At 34.2% G+C, this 17,442-nt stretch overlaps 1 protein-coding gene across 1 annotated transcript; it reads right to left on the reverse strand.

Annotated features, from left to right (window-relative positions):
- Positions 1–6,104: 6,104 nt before the first annotated feature.
- On the reverse strand, positions 6,105–7,046 carry LOC116867518 (olfactory receptor 4Q2). The gene has a single exon (XM_032857142.1). The coding sequence runs from the start codon at positions 7,044–7,046 to the stop codon at positions 6,105–6,107; it is 942 nt and encodes a 313-aa protein (XP_032713033.1).
- Positions 7,047–17,442: the final 10,396 nt, after the last annotated feature.

Raw genomic sequence — 17,442 nt, forward strand, 5'->3', positions numbered from 1 at the left:
ATATGATCCTTTTAGTGTGGAGTTGAGTTGGATTTGCTAATGTTTTGTTGACATTTCTCACATATCTTCAGGGATACAGGCCTATACTCTATTTTTTCTTACAGTGTAATTATTTAGCTATGGTACCAAGTTAATTCTGGACTTGTAAAATAAGGTAGAAGTCTTCCTTCCTGTTCATTTTTCCCCCCTTTGGAAAATTTCAAGAAGAATTTCTATCATTTACCTTTCAGTGTTTAGTAGAATTTGCCAGTGACACCAGCTGGTGCTGGACTTCTTGACTTAGTCTTGGTAGGTTGTACATTTCTAGGAATTTATCCCTTTCTTCCAGGTTTATCTAATTTGTTGGTGAATAATTGTTAATAAAATTTTATGATTCTTTGTATTTCTTTGGCATCCATTGTAATATCTCTGCTTTCATTTCTTATTTTGAGTCTTATTTTCTTAGTCTTGTAAAAATATCGGTTTTGTTATATTTTTTAAAAATGAGCTTTTAGTGGAAGGTATACAGAAAAGGACATTTATTCCATCTTGTTTCAGAACTGGGACTTTAAAATTGATTTTACAATAAAATACTGACTTTTCATTCGATGATTGTGTTAAACTCATTTATTAATTTGAGTTTTTGTAGTTTTCTTTTGAATTTTCCATATACATACATTGTGTATTTAGTTTTTAGTTTTTTTCCCCTTCCAAATCTTACTCCATTTTATTTCTTTTCCTTGCCTCATTATACCATCTGATTCTCGAAAACAGTGTTGAGTTAAAGTGATAATACTACTGTATTACCATCATTCTGATGTATTTTCCATTGTCGAGGTGAAAGTTTTTAATACTGCAAAAGTGAACAAAATTATTTATTTTATGTATTTGTGTAAATACTCTTTATCAGATTAAGTATTTCCTAGTATAAGGTTTTATGTTGTTGGTAGTTTACAATTTTTTTAATGAATTGGTGTTGAATTTTATCAAAGGTTTTACTACATCTATCCATATATAAACATGGTTAATTATGTAAATTGATTTTTGTATATCAAACCAGCCTTTCATACCTGGAATAATACATAGATTCATTTTGCTAATATTTTACTAAGGATTATTACTTTCATCTTCATAGGTGAAATTAATTTTATTATAACCTCATTGTCGTGTTTTGGAACTAAAGACAAGTTAGTGGCATAAAAAGACTTAAAACTTGTTTTCCATTTTTCACAGGTACTTTCTTCCTTATGTGTTTGAAGAATTCACTAATGTGAATTTTCTTTTTGGGAATGATTTTAAGAATAGATTTATATATTTAATAGATCTCAGCTTAGTGCCTTGAATAGTTTGAATAAAATGGGAAATTTTATTCAAATTATTGAACTTTTTGGTATAACTGAATTGACCATTATTGTAAGTGGAGATTCAGGAGGTAGTGTGAGATTCACCACATGCCTTTTCCCTACCCTAGAAGTAATAGAATCCCAAGTGGAGGTGGAGCAGAGACCAACTGCTGATCTGCACCCATATCTGTAGATTGGTAGGAATGAAGAACAAATACTCATTATGTTAAGAGAATGAAGTTTAAGGGATGAAAATGATTTCATTATAAACTGAATAATACTGTCAACTTGGGCTAGAATTATTTTTATTATTGAAGTATAACATACACTGTTATGTTGGTTTCAGGTTTACAATATAATAGTTCTATAATTGTATGCATTACTCAGTGCACATAAGTATTTGTGTGCTCTTAATCCTATCTATTTCACCCATCCCCCACCCATCCTCCCTCTGGCAGTCACCTGTTTTCTGTATTTAAAAGCCTGGTTTTTTACTGTTTATTTTTTCCTTTGTTTTGTTTTTTAAATTCCACATATGAGTGAAATACAGTATTGGTCTTTGTCTAACTCACTACTTACAATTATACCCTCTAGATCCATCCATCCGGTTACATATGACAAGCTCATTCTATTTTATGGCTAATATTCCATTGTGTGTGTGTGTGTTACACACACACATCTTCATTATCCATTCATCTATGGATGGACATATTTAGGTTGCTTCTGTATCTTGGCTGTTGTAAATAATGCTGCAGTAAGTATATGGGTGCATATATATTTTTAAATTAGTGATTCTTTTCTTTGAGTAACCTGAAAAGACCCTGAGTCACCAAAGCAATTTTGAGAGAGAAATGCAAAGCTGGACATATCACAACCCCAGATTTCAAGATATACCACAAAGGTATAGTAACCAAAACAGTATAGGACTTGCACAAAATTAGACACATACATCAATGTAACAGAATAGAGTCCAGAAATAAACCCACACATTTTTGGTCAATTAATCTTGGACAAAGGAGGGAAGAATATCCAATGGGAAAAACCATCTTTGCAACAAATGGTACTGGAAAAACTGAACAGCTCCATGCAAAAGAATGAAATTGGACTACTTTCTCACACCATACACAAAAATAAATGGACTAAAGACCTAAATGTGAGACCTGAAACCATAAAAATCTCAGAAGAGAACACAGGCTGTAATTTCTCTGACACTGGCTGTAGCAACATTTTTCTAGATATGTCTCCAAAGGCAAGGAAAACAAGAGCAAAATTAAACTATTAGGACTACATCAAAACAAAAACTTTTTGTACAGTGAAGGAAACTATCAACAAAACAAAAAGGCAAGCTACACAACAGGAGAAGATATTTTTTTAATGATATATCTGATAAGGGGTTGATATCCAAAATACAAAAAGAACTTATCCAAAACCAAAAAAAAGCAAAAAAATAATCCCATTAAAAATGGGAGAGGACCATTTTTTCAAAAACTACATACAGATGGCCAGCAGTGACATGAAAAAATGCTCAATCACTCATCATTGGGGAAATGCAGATCAGTACCACAATGAGGTATCACCTCACACCTGTCAGAATGGCTAAATTCAAAAGACACGAAATAACATGTCTTGATGAAGATATAGAGAAAAAGGAGCCCTCACGCACTGTTGGTGGGAATGCAGATTGTATAGTGACTGGAGAGAACAGTGTGGAGGTTCCTCAAAAAATTAAAATAGAATTACCATGTGACACAATAATTCCACTACTGGGTAAGAATTTTTTTTTCCTTTTTTTTTTACTTTTTAAATTTATTTTCAGCATAACAGTATTCATTGTTTTTTGCACCACACCCAGTGCTCCATGCAATCCGTGCCCTCTTCAATACCCGCCACCTGGTTCCCCCAACCTCCCACCCCCACCCCTTCAAAACCCTCAGATTGTTTTTCAGAGTCCATAGTCTCTCATGGTTCACCTCCCCTTCCAATTTCCCTCAACTCCCTTCTCCTCTCTAACTCCCCTTGTCCTCCATGCTATTTGTTATGCTCCACAAATAAGTGAAACCGTATGATAATTGACTCTCTCTGCTTGACTTATGGGTAAGAAATTTTGTTTCAAATCTGAGCTTTCATATTTTATTAAATAAGAGCATTAAATATTGGGTTTGAGATTTAAATGTATCAGTCATTGGATAGGTTTCTCATAGAGTTTAATGTTATGTTGAAATGAAAGCAGTCTGGGGCGTTTTGGTGGCTCAGTGGGTTAAGCCTTTGCCTTTGACTCAGGTCATGTTCTCAGGGTCCTGAAATCGAGTCCCACATCGGGCTCTCTGCTCAGTGGGGAGCCTGCTTCCCTTCCTCTCTCTCTGCTTGCCTCTCTGCCTACTTGTGATCTCTGTCTTTCAAATAAATAAATATTTTTTAAAAATAAAATTTAAATTAAAAAAAAGAAATGAAAGCAATCTTTGAAAAGGATAAGGAAAGAAGCAATTTAAAATTGCTTATATATGGTGAAGAATTTGAGTTTTTATTTATATACACAGAAGCAATCCTTCTTTCTAATATTTCTGTTTGCTTTAATTTCTAGGGAACTTTATAATTAGATACCTATTTTCATTTATCCTATAGAATTTAGTTATGTCTCTTCTTTATATTTTCTCACAATGCTGATTTTAACTTAATTTTTATCTTCTCCTTCTACAATAAAATGTTGAATAGTTTTCTAAATTCCCAAGCATCACTTTTTCCATATATCACTTATTGTTGATCAGTGGGAAATTTCTAGGAACATCTGAGAGCCTCTTTAACCTCTAGTGAAAACTAAACTGGATTGTGTCATTATGATTGCCTCAGTTTTGCTGAATTTTGACCTTCAAATACCTCCTCTGTTGGTATTATTGTTATTAAAGTACTAAGAATTCAAATATAGACTTTTCTGATTCCATAGTCCTTATCGATAGATGAAATCACATGATGTATAGTTGTTTGTGTTGTGACTATAGGTGTCACAACATAGGTATGTTTGTGTGTGTCTAGGTGTTTTGATGTGTCTATTTTTTTTTATTAAATATTGTTTCTGTGACAACTCTCAAAAGTGTTTCCTACTTCCTGATGAAAAATTTACAAGCTATCTTTCCAAGTATGAAGAAAGCAAACAGCTCTGAAATAGCTCTTCCTTAAACTTTACCACACTGATCATAGAACATATAAAAACCTTCATTTATCAAATACGTTTTTATTGAATCTCTGTTTTATTTTAGGCATTTTAAAAAGCTTTGGGATGTAAAGGTAACAAAGACAGAACTTCAGTCTTCAATGAATTTACCTATCATTCTTGGCTTTTGTCTCTGTCACAAAAATTAGTTGCTGAAATTGCTTCTATAATTCACTAACTTTAAAAAAATAGTAGAAATACAGCACCTGGGTGCCACATCCAGTTAAGCCTCTGACTCTTGGTTTGAGCTCTGATGATGATCTCAGGATCCTGAGGTTGAGCCCTGCAGTAGCTTCTGCACCTAGTGTGGAGTCTGCTTGATATTCTTCTCCTGCTCCCACTGCTCCTCCCACTTGAGTGCTCACTTGAGTGAAATAAATAAATGTTTAAAAATGTAAAAAAATTAAAAGCTGTAAAAATAAAAAATGCTTTATTGTCCATTTATATTTTGTGTCTAGTTAGTTTTTAAAGGTCAATTCAATTTTCCTATCTTTGATTATAAAATTTTAATAAGTGAGTGCAAAATCCTATGAAGTAGTCTTAATATAATTCTGAAGATAACAAATTCTAATGAGGGCATTTTTTTGTGATGATGGTGATAGTATTATAAAGTGTGCCCAAGTGGATAAAGATGAAAATGTCATGGCTCATTTTTGAGTACTTTCTAGCATCCTCCGTAAACTGGTTATGGTAGATCATACTGTTGTTTCATTAAGGAAAAATTAACCAGTTTAAATGTTCACCATATGTATCTTTCTGTCATTGAAAAAAATCTAATGAATAAAGAATAGTGAAGTCCTCTTATGAGTTAAGTACCAGACTAAACCTATTCCCATCTGTTGCCCTTTTTAGCTCTCACCAGGGCACTGAGAGGTAAACATCATTTTGTGTATGCTACAGCTAAGGAAAGTAGGGTTGCAATAATTTAAATGACTTGTCTAAGATTCACTTGATTTGTAATTCAAAGAAAGTTAGTTGAACCCGCACTATTAGGCAATTGCTCTCTGAATTTCACTACTATATGGTAGTTGTGATGAATGATGAAGCCAACTAATATATCCCATTAGTTTGTTGTTACACAGTTATATAAAATGAATTTACTCTAATTCATCTGATAACTCTCTAAATAGTTTGTGAGTGTAATAAACACATATACATTCCTTACTCAGTTTGTTACAGACATCTGGTTAGATTGTGAAAGTTGAGGAGACAATAAAACCAGAGATAAGATGGAGAAAAAAGTTGTGAGAGTTTGGAAGGGGTGGTTTGTACCAGTGTATGGCATCAAACTAAATGAAAAGAATGAGTGGAATAAGGTTTGATCAGATGAGTGGGTAGAATGGAAGAATACAACTGATAAAAAACAGCAAACAGATGCTTCAGAGAAGAAAAAGGAGGCAGAAGACCGAATAATTCAGTATGAAAGGAGTTTTTCTGAGTTTCATTATAGTGCCATTAATAGGAGTATTAGGATTTAATGGAAGAAAACTGAACAATTAGCTCTGTAACTCATTAGTGTAAAAGTAATTATTTTAATCTCAGATTCTCTGCTCTCAAAATATCACTTCAACTGCTTATGTCTCCTGCTTTTTCCAAGTAAGTCCACTTCTGTCCCACAGTTTCCGCATGGCTGACTTGACCTCTTTGTTCCGAAGTGTATAGATGAGCGGATTCAGCATGGGGGTAATAACGTTGTAGAGTACAGACACCATCTTGTCCACAGAAAATGTGGAGAAGGGACGAGCATAGATGAAAATGCAAGGTCCAAAGAAGAGTGTTACCACCATAAGGTGGGAGCCACAGGTGGAGAGTGCCTTTCGCCTTCCTTCCTTGGAGCGAATCTTGACCAGAACAGTGGAATAGGAAGAAACCAACACCACAAAGGAGCTGGTAGAAATCAGCCCACTGTTAGATACCATTAGCAATTCAATGACAAATGTGTCTGCACAAGCAAGTTTGATGACAGGGGGAACATCACAAAAGAAGTTGTCCACCTGGTTTGGTCCACAGAAAGGCAGACGGATAGTGAGAATGGTCTGGACAGTAGAGTGCACAAACCCTCCCATCCAGGAGGCAGCTACCAACACACAGCATAATCCTCGACTCATGATAGTGGTATAGTGCAGGGGGCGACAAATTGCAACATAGCGATCATAAGCCATCACTGTGAGCAGGAACATCTCAGCTGCCCCTACAAAATGCAGAAAGAAGAGCTGCACGATGCATTGGTCATAGGGAATGAGTTTGTCTTTATCAAGAAAGTCAGCCAGAAGCTTAGGCGTAGTTACTGTTGAATAACATAAGTCCAGGAAAGAGAGGTTGCCAAGAAGGAAATACATGGGTGATGAATTCAGATAGTTATCAGAAGCTACTGTGACCATGATGAGGACATTCCCTATCCAAGTGGACAGATAGAAGAAAAGAAATAGTACAAATAACCCTGTCTCAATAGATGGGGTCTGTGAGAAGCCTGCCAGAACAAAGTCTCTCACCACCTCTGTTTGGTTTTCATCCATTTGACCTGGCTTCTTGATCAAAGAAATTAAAAAGGGGGCATTAGTAACATTGGAAGTGGTATTTCATACAAAATGCAAGAATCTTCCCATTTCAAAGGAAATGTTTCTCTCTAGGATATATATCCTTGTTCATTAGTTGAAAGAAGTTATTTTCTCCTCAGTTGATACTAAATATATATTCAGTAAATTCTAAAGTTCCTTTAACTTTAACTTGATGCATCTCTATTTTCCATCAATCAGTATTTTCTTTCTCTCTTCATTTTTACATTCAGTCTCAAGACTTAAGTTCTATTTCCCTGAGATACTAGGTTTTTTTCCCATTCATTTTTTTAATTAACATATAATGTATTATTAGCCCCAGGGCTACAGGTCTGTGAATCACCAGGTTTACACACTTCACAGCACTCTACATAGCACATACCTTCCCCAATGTCCATAACCCCACCACCCTCTCCCAACCCTCCCCCTACCAGCAACCCTCAGTTTGTTTTGTGAGATTAAGAGTCTCTTAAGGTTTGTCTCCCTCCCGATCCCATCTTGTTTCATTTATTCTTTTCCTACTCCCCAAACCCTCATGTTGCATGAGATACTAGGTTTTTAATAAAAATCTTCAGGAAAAAACCTCAAAGGTAGAATTTAAGATCCCGTGGAATAGTCATTAGAATTTGTAGAAGTTTTCCTTGGGATGGGAAATTGCCTTTTTTAGATGATTAGGCTGCTATAGTAACCCTGTGCCCTTTTCTATCACCATAACTCTCGTGGGGCTCTCCCCTTTGCACATGGTTGGAGGAAGGATCACATTCCATTTTGAGCTCATTGCTAGTTCAATAGGTTCAATAGTGCTAGTTGCTAAGGTTCCCAAATGTCTGCCCATCTGGAATACATTTCTGTCTGGCTTGTTGTGTATAATAGGTTTCTCATCTTTAGTACCAGCTATGGACATATGGACACATTGTGTTGTTAATGATAAAAGCAGAATGATAAAAGGCTTTTTTATGCATTCAGGTGACTCCGTTTTTAAATCCTATTAAATTGAGCAAAAAGAAATTATTTCTCTGAGATAAAAGAATTAACATTCCATAATACCCACCACCAGGCTCACCCAACCTCCCTACCCCGCCTCTTTAAAACCCTCAGTTTGTTTAGGGCACGTATTGCATGGAGCACTGGGTGTGGTGCATAAACAATGAATTCTGGAACACCGAAAAGAAATTTAAAAAGATAAAATTTTAAAAGAATTAGCATTCCAGGGAGTGTATATGTGATTGTATTTTTATGCATTCATATGAGTAGTGGCTAGAAGGTTTTTCTGTATGAGATGAAATAGGTGATAGTCCCATGAGGAATTGAGGGCTCATGATAGCTGCTGTTGACTCAAATTCTACAGTTCTGTAGTGCACAGAGCAGTATTTTGAGAAATTAAGAGATATAGTAATTTAAAGTTTTAATACTGGTGAATTTTCTTTATCTCATCATAGTTTATGTCTCCTCTATAAACTGAATATGTTTAAGAAATTCAACAAGAATAAAAGTTTTAAAAAAGAAAATTAATTTTAAACTATATAAATTTCATTTTAAATAAAACAATAAAGTTTATGTATGTCAATAGAAATGTGCTAACAATTGTAAATAAGAGATAATAAGAAAAATCCCAAAATGGGAATATTATTTTGTTGTCGATAGAAATGTATTAACAATTGTAAATAACAATAATATGAAGAAAAATTCCAAAATGGAAATATTATTTTGTTAAAATGATGTTTGCAAAAAGATTCATTAACCTGAGAAAATGAATATGTAATAAAGGCAAAAAGATACCAAACTACATTTAAAATACGACAAGATCTATATACCCAGAAAAGCATAATTATAATCAGCTAGATTAAAGGTCAAGGCAACAATCTTCATAAATGTTGACTTTTACAATTGGGATTTTGTTTTTATTTACTAATAGCTTCAAATTTGCTATAGTGAACTCTTATACTTATGATAAATACCTGAACTTTCTGTGACATTGTGTGGTTATGCATATACACAGGTCCTAGGACTATTTTACTTTTATATGAAAAATTTGATATTTGAAATCTGCTCTTTTTCTGCAACTTAGTTATTAATTTACAGTTACTAAATTTCAGCTAAAAATTCCCCTTAATTATAATCCATGGAGCTTTTTTTTTTTTTCTTACAGTAGTGATTGTTGTTTATGTGAACACCAAACCTTAGATTTATGGAAAAGCAAGTTTTCAATAATGGATTTGGTTTGTAAGAAGTATTTTTACTGTTTAAGTTTTAATGTTTAAAATTGTTTTTCTGATTACAAAAATAATTATTGCTTTTTGGTGAAATTTAGAAACATGAAAAACATGAAGAAAGCAGTCATCCAACACCAAAACAGAGTCACTGATAACCTTAACTAGTCATATGTTCTTAAAACCGTTGTTAAACGCGTCACTTAATTTATATAATTGACAGTGCTGTTATATATACATTGTGATATATTACTGAACAATACCATAATTACCATTAAATAGTGATTTTGCAAGTGGGTACAGATGAGATGAGAGAAACGTGAAAAAAGACTTTCAGTATAATGGATCTTCAGTCCAATTACACACCCGTCTGTAAAGTTTAGATTTTTAGGTCTTGCAGTCACACAGGTCTTGCATGCTAACAAAGCAGAGTCATCCTAGACACTATAGAACCAAGACTATAAATAAATTTGATGGAACCCCTTGGTTGCATTGGCCATTGTTAGGAAATTTTGATGTTTAGGGATTTAGGGATTCAGATACTTGCAGTGAGATCACCAAGGGAATCATTAAAAAATGTAATCACAACCTTTTGCCAGAAATTATGGAACACAGAAATGTGTGTGTTTGGAGGTCATAGTTGAATGTGAGGGTAAAGGGCAATGGATAGGAAAGAGGATAAAAAAGAGAAAAAGATAATAGTTGAAATAATGTCAATTGGGTTATATTGGGAATTACATGTTGCCTACGCTGAAGTATTCCATTTGACAAGAAGGATAATGAAACATTAAGCAAAGATTGGCTGTAGGTGCCTTGCTGAAAACAGTATACCTTTGCTTTCATGACTTTCTCCATATGGAGCACCTTCTCTAATCAGAATTTTTTTTTTAAATTTTATTTATTTATTTGACAGACAGAGATCACAAGTAGGCAGAGAGACAGGCAGAGAGAGAGGAAGGGAAGCAGGCTCCTGGCCAAGCAGAGAGCCCGATGCGGAGCTCTATCCCAGGACCCTGGGATCATGACCTGAGCCGAAGGCAGAGGCTTTAACCCACTGAGCCACCCAGGTGCCCCTCTAATCGGAATTTTTGACTTCAGATTTTATTTTTCCAAATTATAGGAATAGGTAAAAGCAAAAATCTCCCCGGTCTTTCACTGCCACCTCTATACCACTGTGTGGGGTGAGGAAAAGAGGGAGAGAGAAGAGATTCATGGATATGCTTCCATGTTCTATAAGTAGCTCTAACTCCTTTTCAGCTGATACATGATATTTTTAAAAAATGGTATGCTATAATAAATTACTCTCTTGATAGTGTGTAGATCATCTATTTATTATTCTTACAAATATTAAACAATGTCAAATTTTGAATTTTGTTCATAGTTCTTTAGACATTTATTATTTATAAGGGATAGAGGCCTGAAAATAAATAAATAAATAAATAAATAAATAAATAAATAAATAAAATTTCTGAGACAGAATTTTTCTCCAAAAGTAGGTATGTTACCTTATGCGCCCATGAATAATATACATGGCACTAACTTCACACTGTTTTCCACACTGGATAATATCAGCCATTATTGTTATTTAATTTTAATTTTCCAAGTGTGTTGGGAAAAATAATAACCTTGCTATCTTAATTTGCATTTGCCTTATCAGCAGTGTGAACGAACATTTTTCAAGATTTTTATTAGTTACATATTCTGAAGATTTCGTGTTCATCTTGTCACTTTACATACTGAGTATGTTTTTATTTTTAATATACAGAAGTTTTCTAGATTTTGGATAATGTATGATGCCAATGTTTGAAATACTTGCTTTTAGTTCAAATCTATAATCAGTTGAATTTTTACTTATGTAAACTTCCAACCAAATAGAAAAAATAGAACAATAATACATCAAAGAGGCATCCTCATGCCACCCTCTCAGTCAGTAATCCCTACAGTTAACTTTTTTTATGACGTCTATCACCTTTGATTAATTTTGAACTTCATCTAAGTGGGATTATATGATTATATGATATATGTGCTCCATATATTTGATTACTTGACATTATGTAAAATTTACCCAAACCATTATGTTGGTCAGTACTTGTATATTTTTATTGCCAATGAGTTGTATTGTTGCTTCCATTGTATGAACTTATCAAATTTACTTACACATGACCCTGTTGGACTTTTGGGAAGCTTCTCATTTTTGTAAAATACAAATACATCTGTTATGAGCATTCCTATACATGTTTATTAAAGGATGTTGTTGGATGTTATATTAAGTAGGACTTTTTAATCTAGAGTAGATATAGATTTAATGTTAGAAACTGTCAGACATTCTTCAGATGTGATTGTAGTAATTTACAATCTCCCAGCATTGTAATAAGAGAGTTTCTGTGGCTTCACATCCTCTTCAACACTTGTATTTATCCATCTATAAAAAATATATGTATTTTAGAGGCTCCTGGGTGGTATAATCAGATCAGCATCCAGCTCTTGGATCTGGCTCACGTCACGATCTCAATGTCATGGGATTGAGCCTCATGTGGGTCTGCTTAAAATTCTCTTTCCCTCTGCCTCTTATGTACTCTCCCTCTTGCTCTCTCTAAAATAAATAGATCTTTAAAACATACATATACATATATATTTTAGCCATTCTGCTGGTTCTGTATCTGTGCTTTAATTTGCATATTCCTCATAGGTAATGATAGTGAACACATTTTTCATGTTGAAGATTTTTCGGTCAAAATTTTTATTGAAATTTTTCTTATTTGAATATAATTGGCATACAATGTTACAATAATTTCAGGTGTATAGTATCCTGGTTCAGCTAGTCTATATGTTGTGCTAGGATCACCACAAGTGTAGCTACTATCTATCACCATAATTATGCTACTACAATACCATTGACTATTTTCCCTATGCTATACCTTTCATCCCCATGACTTATTCATTCCATAACTGGAAGCCTGTGTCTCCCATTCCCCATTCATCCATTTTGCCAGTCCCCCCATTCTCCTCCCATCTGCAACTGTGTTTGCTCTCTCTATTTATGGCTCTTTTTCTGCTTTTTATTTGGAAATCTTTTTCATGGACACCAGATTGTTTGCTCAGTTGCTAGTTGAATCATGTGTATTATTTAATTGACTTATACACATTTTTATACAACATATAATAGAATCTTTAGTTCTATATATATTTGTAATGATCTAATCTTTTTGATGACTTTCCTTTTCTCTCTTAGCAGCGTATTTTAGTAAATGATTTCTTTTTTTTTTTTTTAAAGATTTATTTATTTATTTGACAGACAGAAATCACAAGGAGGCAGAGAGGCAGGCAGAGAGAGAGAGGAGGAAGCAGGCTCCCTGCTGAGCAGAGAGCCCGATGCGAGGCTCGATCCCAGGACCCTGGGATCATGACCTGAGCCGAAGGCAGAGGTTTTAACCCACTGAGCCACCCAGGTGCCCCGTAAATGATTTCTTTATTGATGTCAGATTTTTTAATATATGGTTAAGGTCATTTCTGTTTTAAGAAATCATCTCTCTGAAAGTCATGAAAATATTCTCATATAAACTAGATGCCTAAATAACTTTCACATTTGGGATTATGATCTATTTTAAATTAAATTTTGTGTGTGGTGTGAGGTAGGGCATCAAGTTTTGTTTTCTTTATGGATGTTCAGTTGACCTAAATATACTTATTAAAAAAGACCATTAATATCCCATTGGATTGCAATGGAGGCCATGTGATAAATAACATGAGTGTATAAGTATGGCCCTTCATTTCAATCTATTGCATTATATTTCTGTTCTTTTGCTAGTACTACTGTCCTAAACAAGCTAGACTTTATATGAAATCTTGATAGCTGATAGTGTAAATCTAACCCCTTTGTTCAATCATGTTGCTTTCTGTATTCTAGGTCCTATGCATTTTCACCTACATTTTAGAATCAACATCTCAATTTCTTTAAACATGCTTATGAGGATATTGATTGGGATTTTAATATATCAATAGATAAGTTTGGGGACAATTGCCAGATAGCACTGAGTCTTGTGATACATGAGCATGATAAATCTCTTCATTTAATTTCTTTCAGTTATGTGCGTTAGTATGAAGAGGAAAGGTCTTATAACATTTTTTTGTTAGACTTTTTCTCATCCTTATGAAATTTTTGAACAACTGTGAATTTTTTCCTTGAATTTTATTTTCTAGATTGGTTGTAGCAATTTTGCTAAATTCACATAGCATAGATATTACATTGAATCTGCAGATCACTGTTAGTAGTATGGACATCTTAACAATATTAAGTCTTCCAATCCATAAATGCAGGATGTATTTACATTTATTCATTTCTATATTTATTTTATCAATGTTGATAGTTTTTAGTGTTCAAGTCTTTCATTTCTTTGGTTATATATATTCTTAATTTTTGATAGTACTTTAAATGAAATTGATTTTTATTATTATTTTTATGTTCAGTCAGCCACCATATAGTACATCATTAGTTTTTGATGTGGTGGTCAATGATTCATTAATTGTGTGTAACACCCAGTGCTCATCACATGTGCACTGCTTAATATTCAACACCCAGCTACATCATACCCCCACCCCGCTCCCTTCTGGAACCCTCAGTTTGTTTCCTGGAGTCCAGAGTCTCTCATGGTTTGTCTCCCTCTCTGATTTCTTCCCTTTCAGTTTTCTCTCTCTTCCCCTATGATCCTCTGTGCTGTTCCTTATGTTCCACATATGAGTTGCCATATGATAATTGTTTGAAATTGATTTCTTGATTTCCCTTTTGGACTCTTTATTGTTAGTATATAGAAATGCAAATGATTTTTCTTTATAGTTTTTATTGAAATTCCAGTGAGTTAACATACATTGTAATATTAGTTTCAGGTGTAAAATTTATTGTTTCAACACTTACATACATCACCTAGTACTTATCACAACAAGTGCAACTGATTTTTGTGTGTTGATTCTGTGTCCTTCAATTTTGCTGTATTTATTTTTTAGTTCCAAAAATGCTTTTGTTGATATCTTTATGATTTTCTGCCTATAAGATCAGGGTGGTCTACAAGCATATATTTTTATTTCTTCCTTTCCTATATAGATACATTTTATCTCTCCTTGCATAATTGCTTTGCATTGACTTCCAATGTTGTATTGAATAAAAGTGGTGGGAATGGTCATTTTTACCTTATTCCTGATCTAGAGAAAAAGCTTTTATTGATTCACCACTGTAATATTAACTGTGGCTTTTCAAAAATGTTATGTTGAGGTACTTTGCTTCTTCAATTCCTATTCTTTGCTTTTGTTTTAAATTTTAATTTTTATTATTTATGTATAATTGACACACAATGTTATACTGCTGTCAGATTACAATGTTTTAATGCAACAATTCTATATATTAGTGCTTACCACAATAAATGTAGTCACCATCTTTCACCGTACATTATTACAATATTATTGACTATATTCCTTAAGCTATAATTCTCATCCTCATCACATTTATTTTATAACTGACAGTTTTGACCTCTTAATCTCCTTCATCTATTTCACCTATCCTCTCATCTACTTCCCCTCTGGCAATCATTATTTTGTTTTCTGTATTTAAGAGTCTGTTTTTTTGGTCCATTTCTGTGTTTTTTAAGATTTCACATATAAGTGAAATCATATGATATTTGTCTTTGACTTATTTCACTTAGCATAATACCTTATGAGTCCACCCATGTTGTCACAAATGGTGATATTTCATTCCTTTTTATGGCTGAGTAATATTGTTATATAGCTAGATAGCTAGCTAGCTAGATACATACATACATACATACTTACTTACAAACTTGGGTTAATTCCATATCTTGGCTATTGTAAGGAATACATAAGTGAATGTCCGGGTACCTGTACTTTTCAAATTAGTGTTTTTGTTTTCTTTAGGTAAATACCCAGAAGTGGAATTGCTGGATCATACAGTAGTTCTGTTTTTAATTTTGTGAGGAAACTCCATCTTGTTTTCCATGGTAACTGCACAAGTTTACTTTCCCCAGCAACAGTGCATGAGAACTCCTTTTCTCCATACCTTCTCCAACACTTGTTATTCTTATCCTTTTTATACTAGCCATTCCAGCAAGTATGAGGTGGTATCTCATTGTAGTTTTGATTTACATTCCACTGATGATTAGTAATGTTGACCATCTTTTCCTCTGTCTTTTGGCCATCTATATGTCTTCTCTGGAGAAATGTTTATTCAAGTCCTCTGCCTCTTCATTGTTTTTGTTGTTACTTGGTATTGAGTGGTATGTGTTCTTTATATATTTTGGATATCAACCCCTTACTATATATATATATTCTTTTATAAATATATTCTTCCATTCTGGAGGTTGCCTTGTCATTGTGTTAGTAGTTTTCTTCATTGTACAGAAGACTTAATTTGAGGGTTCTCCTTTCTCCACATCCTCTCCAGCACATGCTGTTTCCTATCTTGCTAATTTTGGCCATTCTAACTGGTGTAAGGTGGTATCTCAATGTGGTTTTAAATTGAATCTCCCTGATGGCTAGTGATGATGAACATTTTTTCATGTGTCTGATAGCCATTTGTATGTCTTCATTGGAGAAGTGTCTGTTCATATCTTCTGCCCATTTTTTTTTATATGATTGTCTGTTTTGTGTGTGTTGAATGCAAGTTGGTACAGCCACTTTGGAAAACAGTGTGGAGATTCCTCAAGAAATTAAAAATAGAGCTTCCCTATGACCCTGCAATTGCACTACTGGGTATTTACTCCAAAGATACAGATGTAGTGAAAAGAAGGGCCATCTGTACCCCAATGTTTATAGCAGCAATGGCTACGGTCGCCAAACTGTGGAAAGAACCAAGATGCCCTTCAACAGACGAATGGATAAGGAAGATGTGGTCCATATACACTACGGAGTATTATGCCTCCATCAGAAAGGATGAATACCCAACTTTTGTATCAACATGGATGGGACTGGAAGAGATTATGCTGAGTGAAATAAGTCAATCAGAGAGAGTCAATTATCATATGGTTTCACTTATTTGTGGAGCATAACAAATAGCATGGAGGACAAGGGGAGTTAGAGAGAAGGGAGTTGAGGGAAATTGGAAGGGGAGGTGAACCATGCGAGACTATGGACTCTGAAAAACAATCTGAGGGTTTTGAAGGGGCCGGGGGTGGGAGGTTGGGGGAACCAGGTGGTGGGTATTAGAGAGGGCACAGATTGCATGGAGCACTGGGTATGGTGCAAAAACAATGAATACTGTTATGCTGAAAAGAAATTAAAAGAAAAAAAAAGAAGACTTAATTTGAGGTATTCCCAATTTTTTTTTCAATTTTGCTTTTGTTACCCTGGCCTGGAAAGATAGATCTAAAAAAATTTTGCTGAGACTGATGTCAAGGTGCATACTGCCTATGTTTTCTTTAGTTTTATGATTTCAAGGCTTTCATTTAAGTCTTTAGTGCTTTTGAATTAATTTTTGTATATGCTGTCATTCAATTTTGTTCTTTTGCATGTAGCTGTCTAGTTTTTTTAACACTATTTATTGAATACTGCCTTTTCCCAGTTGTATGTACTTGCCTCCTTCAGATGGGAGGATCCTTCAGATTCTGTTCCCTTGATGTATGTGTCTATTTTTGTGCCAGTACCTTACTGTTTAATTACTACATCTTGGTAGTTTATTTTGAAATTTGAGATTGTGATACCTCCAGCTTTATTCTTTTTTTTATAATCATTTTTTAATTTATTTTCAACATAACAGTATTCATTGTTTTTGTACCACACCCAGTTCTCCATGCAATCCGTGCCCTCTCTAATACCCACCACATGGTTCCCCCAACCTCCCACCCCCCCACCTCTTCAAACACTTCAGATTGTTTTTCAGAGTCCATAGTCTCTCATTGTTTACCTCCCCTTCCAATTTCCCCCAACTCCCTTCTCCTAACTCCCCATGTCCTCCATGCTATTTGTTATGTTCTACAAATAAGTGAAACCATATGATAATGGACTCTCTCTACTTGACTTATTTCACTCAGCATAATCTCTTCCAGTCCCGTCCATGTTGCTACAAAAGTTGGGTATTCATCCTTTCTGATCAAGATTGCCTATTCAGAGTCTATGGTTCCTGACAAATTTTAATTTTATTTGTT

Source organism: Lontra canadensis, unplaced genomic scaffold, assembly GCF_010015895.1.
Source record: "Lontra canadensis isolate GAN:19392208 unplaced genomic scaffold, GSC_riverotter_1.0 scaffold12, whole genome shotgun sequence".
Lineage (NCBI taxonomy): Eukaryota > Metazoa > Chordata > Mammalia > Carnivora > Mustelidae > Lontra > Lontra canadensis.

What these genes read in the sequence shown, in the direction of transcription:
- LOC116867518 (XM_032857142.1), bottom strand. Translation starts at nt 7,046, where the DNA reads ATGGATGAAAACCAAACAGAGGTGGTGAGAGACTTTGTTCTGGCAGGC.